This window comes from Trachurus japonicus, chromosome 3 (genome assembly GCF_045865225.1).
Source record: "Trachurus japonicus isolate A0001 chromosome 3, Traja_1.0".
NCBI lineage: Eukaryota > Metazoa > Chordata > Actinopteri > Carangiformes > Carangidae > Trachurus > Trachurus japonicus.
Window position 1 is genome coordinate 40722505 of NC_140909.1, and position 13511 is coordinate 40736015.

Consider the following 13511-nt stretch of genomic DNA (forward strand, 5'->3'; position numbering starts at 1 on the left):
ACCAAAATGCAAGCAGTGTCCCAGTCCGCAGGATTTTAGAGGTGAGAAGAGAAAACAGACTTGCTTAAGAGTGCTCCTACACGGTTGTGTAGTTTGGCTTGACATGTCTTGCCTGTTGACAGGCTAAACATGAGGCACAAACAGGCATAAAGTGTCTACTTTTCAGCAAGGCAAACGTTGTGCTTGGTCTAAAAGTGAGCCTTTGACTTGGAGCTGAGTGGCCCACTGTGGCTTTCACCTCTAGTTTATGGAGTACAGTCTGTCTTTATTCAACTTGACAGGTGGTCCCATTGGCATTAAGATTAATAAAAAGTTAGCATTTATAGTACAATAACACAAATGCAATTCATCTTTCAAATATCCCCAGAATTAGAGTTCAAGTGCTTCCAAAAATACATCTTGATTTCATCAAAACCCAAAAACATAAAATTCACATTCTAAATAGTAATCAACGATTTTATTCAACTTTCTTTCTGCTGTGATGAAACAAGTGGAGACTAATCCAGTGCCACTACTTAAAGGGACAACGAGGAGTTTCTATTTGGTTATAAAAAAGTCTCACGTTAATGTGGATGAATCTATGCTACCCACACTTGTTAATGGGCCCATTTTCGATAAATATATTGTTTTGTCTCTATCGTTATTTTGTTATTATTAGTGGTGGCGGAAATGCTGGTCGAGCCGACCAGCGTTTCTTTACTTTCGGTTTCGTGGCGTGAGAATAACGCCGCCGAATCAGCGTTTATGGTTGGAACTACGGCGGTATGTGATCGTCTTCGAACCTCTGACTTCAATTCTTGATTAATGAAAACATGAGCCCGTCTTGCGCCAGTCAAAGAATTTCACGGTGCGCGCGGAGGCTCATAAATGTAGTGTGAAAACGCTTCGCTTTTCCAAAACTCCTTGTTGTCCCTTTAATTCAAAACTGCTTACAAATTAGGATGAAGTGAAACAAATCCTAATAGTTTTCTATAAGAAAATAATGCCCCAGGTCTTAAAATGAAGAAATTAAATTCCTGTCTTCACAGTTTAAGAAATCATTATGACAAGATTTGGTGTTCAAATAATTTTAATGCCACCAATAAGAGTAGTGTGTTACACATCTTAAAAGTTGTGTCATCAAACTGAAGAAAAAAGTCTCACAATACTTGTTCATGGGTGGTCAGAGATTGTTACGGCAAAACCTACTAAACAGTGTCATCTTTACAGCTGAAGCTCTACACATTGTAATTCTACATCAACTGCGTTCTGTACTGTTTTTTTTATAAGCAGTCATAAGCTCAGTGTTACATCTACTAAATGGATAATCCTTTCAAAAAAAAGAAGCAGGAGCATTAGATATAAAAAAAAAAAATATTTTCTAAAGCTCATATGTTTTAATCTTTGGGAAGCAATAGAAAGCAGTGAAAAGATTAAATAAAACTTTAAATGTATCACAAATATTCATATTGGGCTATTTAATATGTCCATGTCTTTAAGAAGTTGCTTGTATTCCAAAGAGGAAAAGCACAGAAATTGAGCAAATTACATTTTTAAATTTTCTGCTTTACTTAACATCTTGTCGGCTATGATTTAATAGTAATTGCACCATAATTTCTTCAAACAAGATCAGATACAGACAAAAATGCTCTGACTCTCAAAAAGGATGCATAGTTCCATATGGTGGTCCCTTCACAACGCAACGTCTTAGATGTTACCAAGACAAAAAAAAAAAAAGTCCCTTTTTATGTGCAGCTACTTATGGCTTCCTGCGTCTGGAAGAAAGAAACAAAAACACAAGCAAAACATTAACAACACTCATTTAAATAAAAAGCAACAGTAACAGTGAAGAGTGCATGCACATGCACGCACACACAAAGGATTTTATTGCTTACTTTTGATAACCATAGCTTGTACTTGTGCTGGCCACCGGAGCCTAATGGGAGGAAAATGTTGCTTTAGAATCATACATGCATACAAACCCAACAAACTATCTATGTACTATAACCATCTACATAATTCATATCAAATTAAAAAGATCGTAATTACCGATACCATAAAACACATAGAAGACATGTAATGTCTTAACTTTAATGCTAACATGACTAAAAAAGAATAGGAATGATTTAACATTCATTTCATGTTTGTGTTTATTCCATTTAAAATCTTACTCTGTTTTCGATGTCCTCCACTAGAACTGGTCCTTCTCCAGACCCCGATCGCCTCTTGCGACTAAAACAGAAATGGAACTTTGTCAGTTCTCTGGACTAAACATTTTAAGGACGGCTTACACTCTCCACCTACAAAGATTTCAAAGGGCATTTTTAACATTTCTTTAATCCTGTGGAACATTTACAATGTTCATTCAGACTAAGTGTTTGAGGCACCTAAATACATTTTCACACCCACAGAGTAAGTGATTGATGCTTTTAACTCAACATCTTAAGCCATGGTTGGACTTGAAATCTTGACATGATGCTGTCAAATAAATATCATTTATAAAAAGTACATACATACTCAGCCTAAGTAAGGATACCTATTTTATGGTACTATGAGACTATTACCATGCACACTCACATAGAAGTATCTGTAGTACTTGAGAGAATACTGTACCTTGTTGCTGTTGGGCACTCTTGTCTTAGTGTCTCAATGTCAGTAAACTGCACAGCTTGTCCTCCACCTCTGGTCTTAAAAACATTACCCTGGGGAAGTTCAAATAATAACTCACACAAATGTTGAAGGGACAATAGAGAGAGAAACATATACTCAAAAAAAAAAAATCAAGAAGGGGATGAAAACAGGGATCATTGGTTTACCAAACCAGGACCCGTGTGTGAAATGGAAATGAATGGGGGTAAAAGTCAAATTCATGCAAGATATAAAGTAATGAAGAGTCTCAAATTAAGTAATTATGCAATTTTACCTTGATCAGTTTGGTCTCGATCTCCCCGTCAGAGGCAAGCTCTTGATGTCTAAGTACATATTTATGGCATTTAGACAGAGCTTTCTCGTTAGGGGTCGACACTTTGATTGCATTGGGTATGATTGGCTGCATGACAGTGTCTAGGTCCAAATTAGAAGGTGGTTTGTGGTCTACCCATTTCTCCCCACCCGCAGAGTGTGAGCGTCTGTGCATTGGACGCACTGGAGGGGCCGTCTGGTGATCCCAGTGTGAGAAAGACAAACCAGAAAGTTATTTACATGTGACACCACTGGTGACCATTTGATGTTAAGGGTTAGCGGTGAGGGTCGATCATTAGAGGGTATTAGCTTGTACTGAAAATAAATGTACTACTGGAAGTCATGCAGGGACGAGGCAAGTCCCATTAAATATAATCAGTGTGGAAATGCATTTCACATTTCAAAGGAGACAAATTTCCCAAGGTCCTGTGGCCCTCCTGCAGGGAGAATTAAATCACAATCCAAAGAAACATTATGGTCTTCCAGCAGTACATTTTTTTCCAAGTAACAAAAGTCCCATTGGACTGAAAGTAGTTCAGTGGAGTGAGTAGAAATTAGCATGCAAAGCAGCGCAGATGTAAAGAAATGTTTGGAGGATTTAAAAAACTACATGCAGAACCAGCACAGAAATATTTTTTAGATTCAGGGCAAGATGTACGCCGAAGCATGGATGACTGATGCAGTGTTTACATGGATGTTTAGAAATAACTGCACAGCAAAGTCTTTACCATTAGTATAGTCTTAAAGGGGACATATTATGGAAATATCACTTTTTGAAGGCTCTTTAACATATATTTGGGTGTTTGTCTTGCCATCCGGCCTCCAAAATGTGAGAATTGACAAAAAGAAAAATCTGTAATGTTCAGGCTCCCTAGGTTGAAATCCATGTGGTTTTATGAGTTGTTCCTCAGTTGTCTTCCAGTGATGTAACTAGGTTTTGAATTTGCATTATACCACCCCTACCTGGTACCAGTAGAAGGGGTTGGGTGGGGCAAGCAGTGGTTCAAGGGACAGGCACTGAAACCAACCAACTATTTTATTTGTGCAAAGGGGGCATAATATGTCTCCTTTAAAGAATGGCAAAACAGCTTGTTGTCAATAAGTATTAAATATAATGTTTAATTTTGTGTTCAAATATTAATATATTAATATTAATAATATGAAGCAGTTTGTGGTGTGACAGAACACTGTAAACAGCAACTGAGCATTAAATTGTTATTTTGTTCTTTCTTTCTGGGTTCAACATAATGACCACGTTGTTAAATTGCTTAATGTGTCTGTTTAGTTTAGCTGTAGTGGCACTTGATGTTGTGTACCGTCATGGAAACTGGATCCATAAAAGCCAGAAACTTGCATGTTGAGGTGTCAAGAAAAAATAGATGATATCATGACAGCAATTGCAAATAGTGAACAATAAAGATGTTTTCAAAGTGTCAAGTGCTACCTTTTTTTTTACGTGTTTTTTTCCCTACCAATTTTTTCATCCACTCCTGCAGGAGCCATGTGGCTTGTTATAGTGGCAAGTTTTTGTCATTTGAAGTGGTGAAATGTGTGATGATACACTACAAGGAAAAAGCAATTCTACAGAGCAACAGGGAACAGAAAGAACTACGAACATGATGGAACTACTCATAGCGGGCCTGGCCTCGGATGCAAGTCTAGAGGATTTACAAGCACACTGCACGACACGGACGGGCGGTTCTACTCGGTGCACTCGCAGGCAAAGCTCTACTCTGAGGCAAAGCTCAGACTACAGGCTCACAGAGAAAAACAGCATATTCTTAACAGCTTCTACAGTCTAACACACACTAACCCTTGTGCCTGCCTCTAGGTCTAGCCCACGGACGAGAGTCGTAGCAGGGGCCTCTGTGTCTTTGACCCAGCGCTGGCCTCTCCTGCGACCCACGCTGCTGGTGCCGTGGCACGGAGCGGGAGCTCGGCTCCTGCCCTGGGGAGTCCCGGGGTACCTAGTCTGGCTGCTCGAGTCTACAGGGAACCTCTGCTCCCACTCAGAGATGGAGGAGGCCACTGAACGGAAAGAGGAGGTGCTGGAGGAAGAGCTGGGGTACGTGTCCTGAGCTGACCTAACACTGGCTGGATTTTGGTGGCAAGGAGTTTGGCTCAAGTCCTGAAAGTGATGAGGGAATGGGGCCAAGCAGTGTGGATGTTAGCTGTGCCTCCAGACTAACACAATAAACAACAGTAATGTGAAGTATAGAAGCATCTGTGCACAAAAATCTGAGAATTCAGGTTTAAGATTATTACAATAGTAATTAGTACCATGCAAATTGTCCGTGTTAAACTTGGTTTAAAGATAAGAGAGTGATCAAATGTACATTGACGGAACGGGCGGTATGACTCACAGGAAGTGGTGAGGGTGAGGCGGATCTCTTCTTGTTGTTGTGGTCTCTCTCTCTTGAGGGTCTCTCAGGCTTCTCTGGACGCTCAGTGAGAAAGCCTCCACCACCACCGTTGCTGCTGCTGCTGCTTTCTGTCACTATGGCCTTGAGCTGCTTCAGCTTTTCATCCTTCACCCACAACTTGTTCTGCATCTCAAGCTGCTTGGCATTCACTCGTCTCTCCTAGTGCAAGAAAACAACAACAAAAAAACAAACACCAGAAACTATTGATGCAGCGCTCTCAATTATTTTTGTTCCAAAACTGTTTTGTGTCACAAATTTTACCTGTTGAAGGTGTCATACATCAATGACTACAAGTGATGAACAGAATCTTCCACTGTCAAAGCTGCAATCTGTCAGCACCACAGTTTTTTGTTTAATCTTTTGTCATATTAAAAAAGTAAATGGAATTTCTTATCTTGGCTCCATCCTTTTGAATGGACCTTTTTAAGAAGATAAATTTATATTAATACAAATTATTGTTCATCGTTTTGTGTAACAAACTAAGATCAGCTTTGGTGAGTAATGGAATAGTAATGAAAGTAAGTCTATAACTAGATAGTGAGTTTCTTCTACTTTTCTGATATACTTGATTACCACTACAACAATATGTACAGGCTCTTGATATACAAACCAAATAGTAAGACTGCTGTCAATCACGCCACTTACACACTCCTTCTCCCACTTGTGTTTAGTGTCTGCCACCATGCCCTGCATGCGCTGCTCCATGCGCCTCCTCTCCGACAGCTCTCTCTGGAGCCTTTGCTCGCGGGTCTCCAGCTCTTGCCGAAGTGAGCGTTTGTCGTGTTCATACATGTCTGTTGTCTTTTGTAGGATATCGATCTGAAGAGGACAAGCAGTGTGAGGGACAAAAAGACAGAAAATAAAGCATCACAGTAACTACAAGGTTCTCTTAAATTCAATCAAAAACCCAAAGGAAATGTTATAAACACATCTAAAAGGTTGCAAACCAAATCCAGATTAGAGGAGAATAAAAGAGGAAGTGAATGAGGAAACACCTTGTATTCCAATGTTTTGGATTTTTTCTCCAGTCGTTCAATCTCCGACTTCTGGCCGATGATAACTTTGTCTTTCTGGCTCAGCTTGCTTTGCTGGTCGTGCAGGAAGGTATCCTTTGCATTGATCTGATTGTCAAACTGCTCTAACATGGACTTCAGTGTACAGGCTGTAGAAAAAAATAAATGTAAGTCTTCAACCATTTGAAATGTTTTAAATTCTAATGCTGCATTCAGCATGGTTCGACAGAACGGCACGACAGCAAAACAATATACTTGTGACAATATGTTGCTATGCCAATGGTGTTCACAACAAATTCTTGTGTTTTATTTAATGTTATTATCATAGCTATACATATATGGGTTTGAATTTCTAATTTCTCTTGAAACTGCATTGAAACTGAAACTTATGTTAAATTCCCTCAAAAACATCATATCGGGTTGTGAATTCCGTAGCGGTGGATGGTAGAGAGTTCAAATGTTTTAACTTCGGACGACATGGCCGTTTACCGTGGCCATCTCTACCGGCCTCTTGTCCACTAAAATAACATCTGGTTTGCTGTCTCCCAGATTCCATGTGAATGCAGCATAATTCAGCTGAGACAACAAAAAATACTCCAGAAACCCTGCCATCACATTTCCATCACTACAATGGCTCTAATGAATGAAATTACTGACGCAGGATCTCTGATGTAGAAAACAGGCCTGTACCAGTTTTGTTGAACTGCTCCGTCATCATCTGACGGACGCGATGCCTCCGTTCCAGGACTTCAATCAGGCGTGGGAGCGTCTGATCATCAGCTGGGTCCACCAGCTCACATGGGGGGAGTGGTGGAAGGCTCTCTATGAGTTGATTCAGCAGAGCTGGGTCATCTCCTGTGTGAGCCGGGATGTGACATTTTTAAGATGCAGATCTGACATGTAAGAGTAGCTAGTGTTGAAGACCTAATGATGACGAACCAGCATTAGCAGGACCTCCTCGTTCGTCCAGGCGCCGTGACAGCTCGTCTTTGAAGGCCTGGTTTCTGTGTCTGCGTCCTGGAGCGAGGCCACAGATTGGCCGGTCGACAGGCCGAGCCACCTCCACCTCCTGGGTCATCTCTGCAAAGCGCATCACCAGCTACAGCACACACAGAGAAGCAATATTAGAAACATTATTCCTTAAAGCACTTTGGAATAGTCCATCATAAATGTAGATGAGGAATTCTGCTTGTTTAGGGGACACAGCAACAAAACCATGTGGTCAAATCTAATCTGGCCAAATTTTCATTAGGATTTGATGAAGCCATTGTATAAAACAATTACATTGCCATACCATAGTTTCTTCATAATCATCAGCCTTTGGGTTGACACACACAATCATCCTGACTTTCCCTTCTCCATCAAAGTAGTTTTTAAACAGATGTGTGACTTTCGAGTCCCTGTATGGCACCATCTGGAAGAGAATAAAAAAGATCTGTGAAACTGGATCCACTGTAAAATGACCAACAGTGAGAATGAAACGGAATTTTCTGAACATAGAAATAAAACAGATTAGAAAATATCAACCTTATTAGTTCCACACATCTGGTTTTCACGCAGGACCTCCATACATGTGCGTAGTGTCATCAAGGACTGGTTAATATTCCCTGTAAATGACACAAAGACACCTCATAAATCTGCAGGTAGAGGGAAAATGCCTCTAGTTGACTTCAGTCCTGTGTTGGTAATAAACTGACCGGCTTCGCGGAGACGGCTTCCCTCTGCTCTGGTTCTGCTGGTGCGCTCGCTGCCTGCGAGGTCCACCAGACACAGCTGACTCACATTCACCTGGTTTTTGTCCTGTATTTCAACAACACACCGTTAGCGTCACCGCAGTTCAGGAATCATTCGCGACACAGACTGCATGCTTATTCGGCCTGATGGCTTAAAGGGACAGTTCAACATTTTAGCAAATTGGCCCATTGCCATAATCCTTATAGTTTTAGGAGTAGGTTCGTTACCTTTAATTGTCGGTGCAAGCTATTTTTAGAACGGCGGAGCAGAGTCGTGAGCTGCTCAGAGCTACGCTACGGAAGCTAATGGGATTTCTTGGTTTCCCCTTATCAAACTCATCAACTAAACAATCCAACAACTCCAAAAGGTAACAAACCTACTCCTAAAACTATAGGGATTATGGCAATGGGCCAATTTGCTAAAATGTTGAACTATCCCATTAAACTGAAAATCAGAATGGATGTGGAGACGTTGTCATGTTACCTGCAGAATGTGGTCACCATCTGCATCAAGTGGTGCCTGGGCCAGCTTCACTGTGAACACGCTGTGGGAGCGACTGGATTCACGGTTGAGCTGAGTGTTGGCTATCCTCCTTTTCTTTTGTCCTGAAACCAGAGCAGATCATAAAGACATGTGAGATCAATAATAGCAGAGGCTAAATAAAAAATGTATTACTTTGTCCAATTATTTCTATTGACCTGGCTGACAAACTGAATACGATGTAGACGTATGATAAAGCTCAAAACTGCCCTGAGGCATATCAGTATGGCCTCCTTATATGAAATACAAAGGTTTAGAAAAAGGTTTAAAATTCTAATTTTGTCAAAAAAAGATTTGATGGTTTCCACAGTCTTGCTGTACCAAATCATGTTATACAGAAAGCCTGAATGTAAGGAACACACAGAACACAGAATGCAATGGAACTATAACAGAGAAATCAATAATTAGCACCCACCCTTCCAAAACACTTCAAAGGCCTCCTCTGTAGATTTGACCTCGACCTCTGTGCAGCCAGCCACGTACATGTTGTGGTTCTGATCTTCACGGAGAATCTTGGATTGGGGTGTTCTGAAACAAGTTAATCACATCAGTCAACACATTCACCGACAATGTGTAACAATAATGTGCCAACTTAGCAAGCCAAACGGCAAGAGGTCAAATGGCAAATGCTTGATGTTAGTGCCAACAACAAAATACAATGTAAAGACACACAGTATGAACACATTGAGGGGTACACAGACACATGCACAACTCGATTACACACAAGCTGAAGCCATTCGAGATGTATGTGTCTTTGCATTAACAGTAACAGCTGGGAGCCAATCGTTAAAGACAACAGCCACTGACATGACACAAAGCTAGTAAGCTACACCTATGCTATATGCTATTTACAGGACTGACACACACAACATGTCAGCTACAGCCAAGTCACAACTACAAATAAACCAACCACTGTGTAAATGTTGCTTTACTGGCCACATACATGAACTCATTGTTCCGTACAGGCGTGCCTCCACCAAGCCACCTGACAAAAATAGGACTTTTTAAAAAGTGCATCTCGTCAACACAGAAGCAAGAAAAACTTACGCGGTGCACAGAGAACATAGTGCATATGAAACAGGAATGCATTGCTGCACAATAATTAGAGAAACATTCATAGTTGACATGAGTGGGTGTAAGTGTGTGGATGCAGTTAGGGATCTATACGAGCCTCCATCTGCATCACAAGAAGCACCATAAACTAGAATGGCACTCAGAGGTATTCGTCCTGAGAGACTGATTAAAGTGTTGAAATATGCTCATATGCTCACAGTGTTTAGAAAAGTAACACAAAAAAAATGTTGACTTGAATCTTGTACAATCTGTTTGGTACTTTTGCTAAATTCTACTGAAAAACTAACAAACAAACCAATAGACACAGATGCAATCAGGTAAAAGGTTGAGGTAACAACCTGAAGTAAGATTTTACATGACAATATGTATTATGAAGCACATCAGGATTTGAAAGCTGGTTTCTTACTTTGGTCTGATTGGGTCAAAGGGAGCATCCTCGAGGAGATCATAAATATAGTTGTTGTAGATCTCGATGTAGGACACAAAGACGCTGTAACAACAGTCTTCGTCCACATTCTCAGATTTACATGCCTCGTCTGAGCTGATCATATCTGCAAACTCGGGGTCAGGCTTTTGCCTGAATAAATAAAGAGACCAAAGAAAATAACATTAAAAATAGCAAATATCAACTTTAAAATCAGTTCCTGACAATTTTAATCAGTATTGATGAATACCATAAATTAGCATAGAAAATGAAATGTATTATAAAATGACTCAGCTACCTGGATGATGGTGTTTTGGGCACCGACTGCTGACTGTCTCGCTTTTGTCTCTCCAGGAGAGCATCAACTTGACTCTGAATCTCCATCCCATTTTTTTCGTCCGGTTTAAAGACCTAATCAAAGATTTCAAACATTTCAAGTAAATGTATGCCCGTCCAGTTATTTTAAGAACAACTGCACAAAAAATAAATAAATGAGAGACGTACAAATCTTTTGGCCTGAAGGGGCCCGATGCTGTTGAAGAGCATGTCTAAAGATCGGGGCAGGAGTCCACCTTCTCCAGGTGAGCCAGTCATGGTGAATGTCTTACCACTTCCAGTAACACCGTACGTAAACAGCAGACCTATGAACGTGACAATAACAAAAAGATTAGAGTGCTCTTTAATACTCATCAGCTCTAAATTGTTCAACAAACTTTAAACCGATGGACAAATCCTTTCACCATCAGGGGATAAATAGCCTACAGTTTCTGCACAGCACATGACATGTCATACAGTAACAGTACAAGCCTTGCAATAAACTTACCATTTTTACAGTGAATGAGGTCATCTACCAGCGGCTTGGCAACGTCTTCAAACAGCTCCATTTGAGTGATATTAATACCAAATACTTTTTTGAAGGAGTACTGCGTCTAATGAATAAACAAAGAGAAAACATTCAGCACACATCGATAGAATTAAACCAAAAATGTGATGTTATCATACATTATGATCATGCATTTAATTGGTTAGTGCCAAAGATCGACAGATATGCAACAATGGATTTGTCTTACATGGTCAGACAGCAAGGGCAGCAACACATTTACCTCTTTGTATTCCCCATTGCGGTTGGCTTTAAGACCATCTGGAGCATGCAGCTGAATAGTGGAGCTGCTGATCATCTCAATGCAGCATTCCTCATCTCCTGCTCCTAACGGTCGTATACGGCAGTATACCTAGATACAGTGGAGGAAAGAATCACAGCAGGAAGAAGAACTACATTAAAAAAAACAACTAATTAATGCAATATTTTGAAGGCTCTACAAGGCAGCAATGTTAGCTACTAATTCTGTGTTTGGCCAACTTTAAAACATGTCATCCACTGCCTTAACACTTAAAATTGTGCATCTATTAGAACCCCTAGGCTAGCTCATGTTTAATACAGTTTTGGTCAAATGGGTAATTGGTACAACTTTTCTTTCATTTCACGAGGGGCTAAAAGAAACATGTTACCCTTTTAGCACGACTGTGGTGTGATGGTGTTGCAGTTTGAGGATTAGCAAAATAAGTGATGTTTACTTACTCCAACAGGATCTTTATCTATGTTGGATGCCTTCTTTGGGCCTGGCCGCCGGGGAGTTTTGCCTTTGCTGTATGTGATGAAGCAATACAGACCTTATTATTATTTGTACAATATTATAATCAAGCAAGCAAAAATAATTAAAATACAGTTAACAGAATGTGCAGATGAGATTAAAAAACCTGGAAGGTTTAAGGAGATCTCACCTTGGTAACATGAAAACAAAAAATTAGAAGACCACAGCAGTAAACAGAATAAGCAAACATAGAAACATAAAATCAAGAAGCAAGAGTAACTCAAAAATCACATATGGAACACAGCTAAACTTATGAGTGAGGGCACAAGTGTAGGTGAGTGTGTGTGTGAGACAGTTAAACTAAGTAACATGTATGGGGACACAAGGCTCACATAATTCAGGTACAGTTAATCTTGAAGGTGCAGTCAAACCCTTCCACACAAAACTGAAACAGAGAAATGGGTTCATCACAAAAATGAGAACATGCTAAGCCAAGGTCAGAATTTGGAGGAATCTAGTGTGCCCATACTTGCACTGTCTGGCAAAATGCCCCAATTTAGGGGCAGTCTGGAGCTCTGAGGCCAATTAAGACGAGACAAAATACACAAAACAACCATTGAGATGAAAACGACCACATAGCGACAAAAAGATAACACGGATCCAAAATAAAGAACCAAGAGTCACCTCACAGCTGAATGAGGAAACAAAAAGACGTAAGATAATACACTCTGGAAAGACGACGACGTCAACAGAAAGACATATAACAACCAACTACAACTTTAATTTAACCTGGAGGGTTAACTTAGAGCGTCTTTCACACGTGTGAAAGTGCCTGCTGTCTCAGATGGTGTAAGTTAGCTCCAGTGTTAAGTTATTATTTCGCCACTACCGACCAGTTGTCAGGCAACTCGCCATCGTTGGTCAGACGACGAGCTAACGCTAACGCTACGGAACTAAACCCTCTCATTGTCCGTTTTACTCTTTGGTTGCTCGCAGGTTAGTTTTCGTAACTCCATAATGTTTACCGCACTGTGTACTTTGTAGACTGTGTGCTGTTTATTAACCTTAAAGGAACAAACGGCGGTACTCACCCTGGTCTCTGCATTGTTGATGTCCAGCTCTCTCTCGGACAGAGCGCCTCTTCACGATTTTAAAAATTCCCTCTTGAGAAACGTTGGCCCAACAGTCAGATATTTCAGCCAATCACAGCGCAAGGCCGGGCGTTCCGAACCGGAAGTTCCCGCCTCTCCTCCTCCTCTTCTTCTCTTTTAAAATGGCGGTCAGGAGGCCACGTTAAGACGCTTTACTGCCACCTTGCTGTGTTGGAGCATGGACCAGCAGCGTTGATTAGCCATTAAAAATAATTGTTACTCCAGTTCCCCTTGAGTAAACTGTAATAACTCACCACTCTAAGATGTGTTATGTGTATTTAATATTATATTCATATTTAGTCTGTCTTTAGTCCTTGTAGGCTATCTGAAAAACAAAAACAAAATCTAGGCTACTCATAGAACGTACTTCTGAAAAGCAATAAATAACAGTAGCCTACATTCTAAGTGTGAAATAATATGCTACACACCACAGTGCATACAATATACAGACTAGATGAGTGAATAGCTGCATAATAGCTGGAGACAATTACATCATGTCACAAGCCTAGGAGGTATAGATGTAGGGTATTTAGGATATTTTGACTTTTCTAAATTTCATGAGTGCTTGTCCACAGCAGTGAGAGGAGTCAATCTTTGAACTCGTGCAAAGATTGCTCTCC

At 40.4% G+C, this 13511-nt stretch overlaps 1 protein-coding gene across 2 annotated transcripts; it reads right to left on the reverse strand.

Moving 5' to 3' along the window:
• Positions 1 to 1051: 1051 nt before the first annotated feature.
• LOC146990406 (kinesin-like protein KIF23) lies at positions 1052 to 12930 on the reverse strand. Of its 2 annotated transcripts, XM_085772770.1 has the most exons (23): positions 12832 to 12930; positions 11728 to 11794; positions 11252 to 11380; positions 10972 to 11077; positions 10653 to 10789; positions 10447 to 10559; positions 10131 to 10301; positions 9066 to 9178; positions 8594 to 8715; positions 8074 to 8176; positions 7904 to 7983; positions 7671 to 7790; positions 7316 to 7475; positions 7067 to 7231; positions 6359 to 6525; positions 6009 to 6182; positions 5304 to 5522; positions 4754 to 5068; positions 2903 to 3136; positions 2593 to 2681; positions 2151 to 2211; positions 1875 to 1915; positions 1525 to 1754 (listed from the first exon to the last, which is right to left on the reverse strand). In XM_085772770.1, the coding sequence occupies exons 1-23, from the start codon at positions 12843 to 12845 to the stop codon at positions 1739 to 1741; spliced, it is 2916 nt and encodes a 971-aa protein (XP_085628896.1). In that variant the 5' UTR covers positions 12846 to 12930; the 3' UTR covers positions 1525 to 1738. The 2 variants fall into 2 exon arrangements, with proteins under 2 accessions (XP_085628890.1, XP_085628896.1); XM_085772764.1 differs by lacking the exons at positions 2903 to 3136; positions 4754 to 5068 and having other exon boundaries at positions 1052 to 1754.
• Between the last annotated feature and the right edge of the window lie 581 nt (positions 12931 to 13511).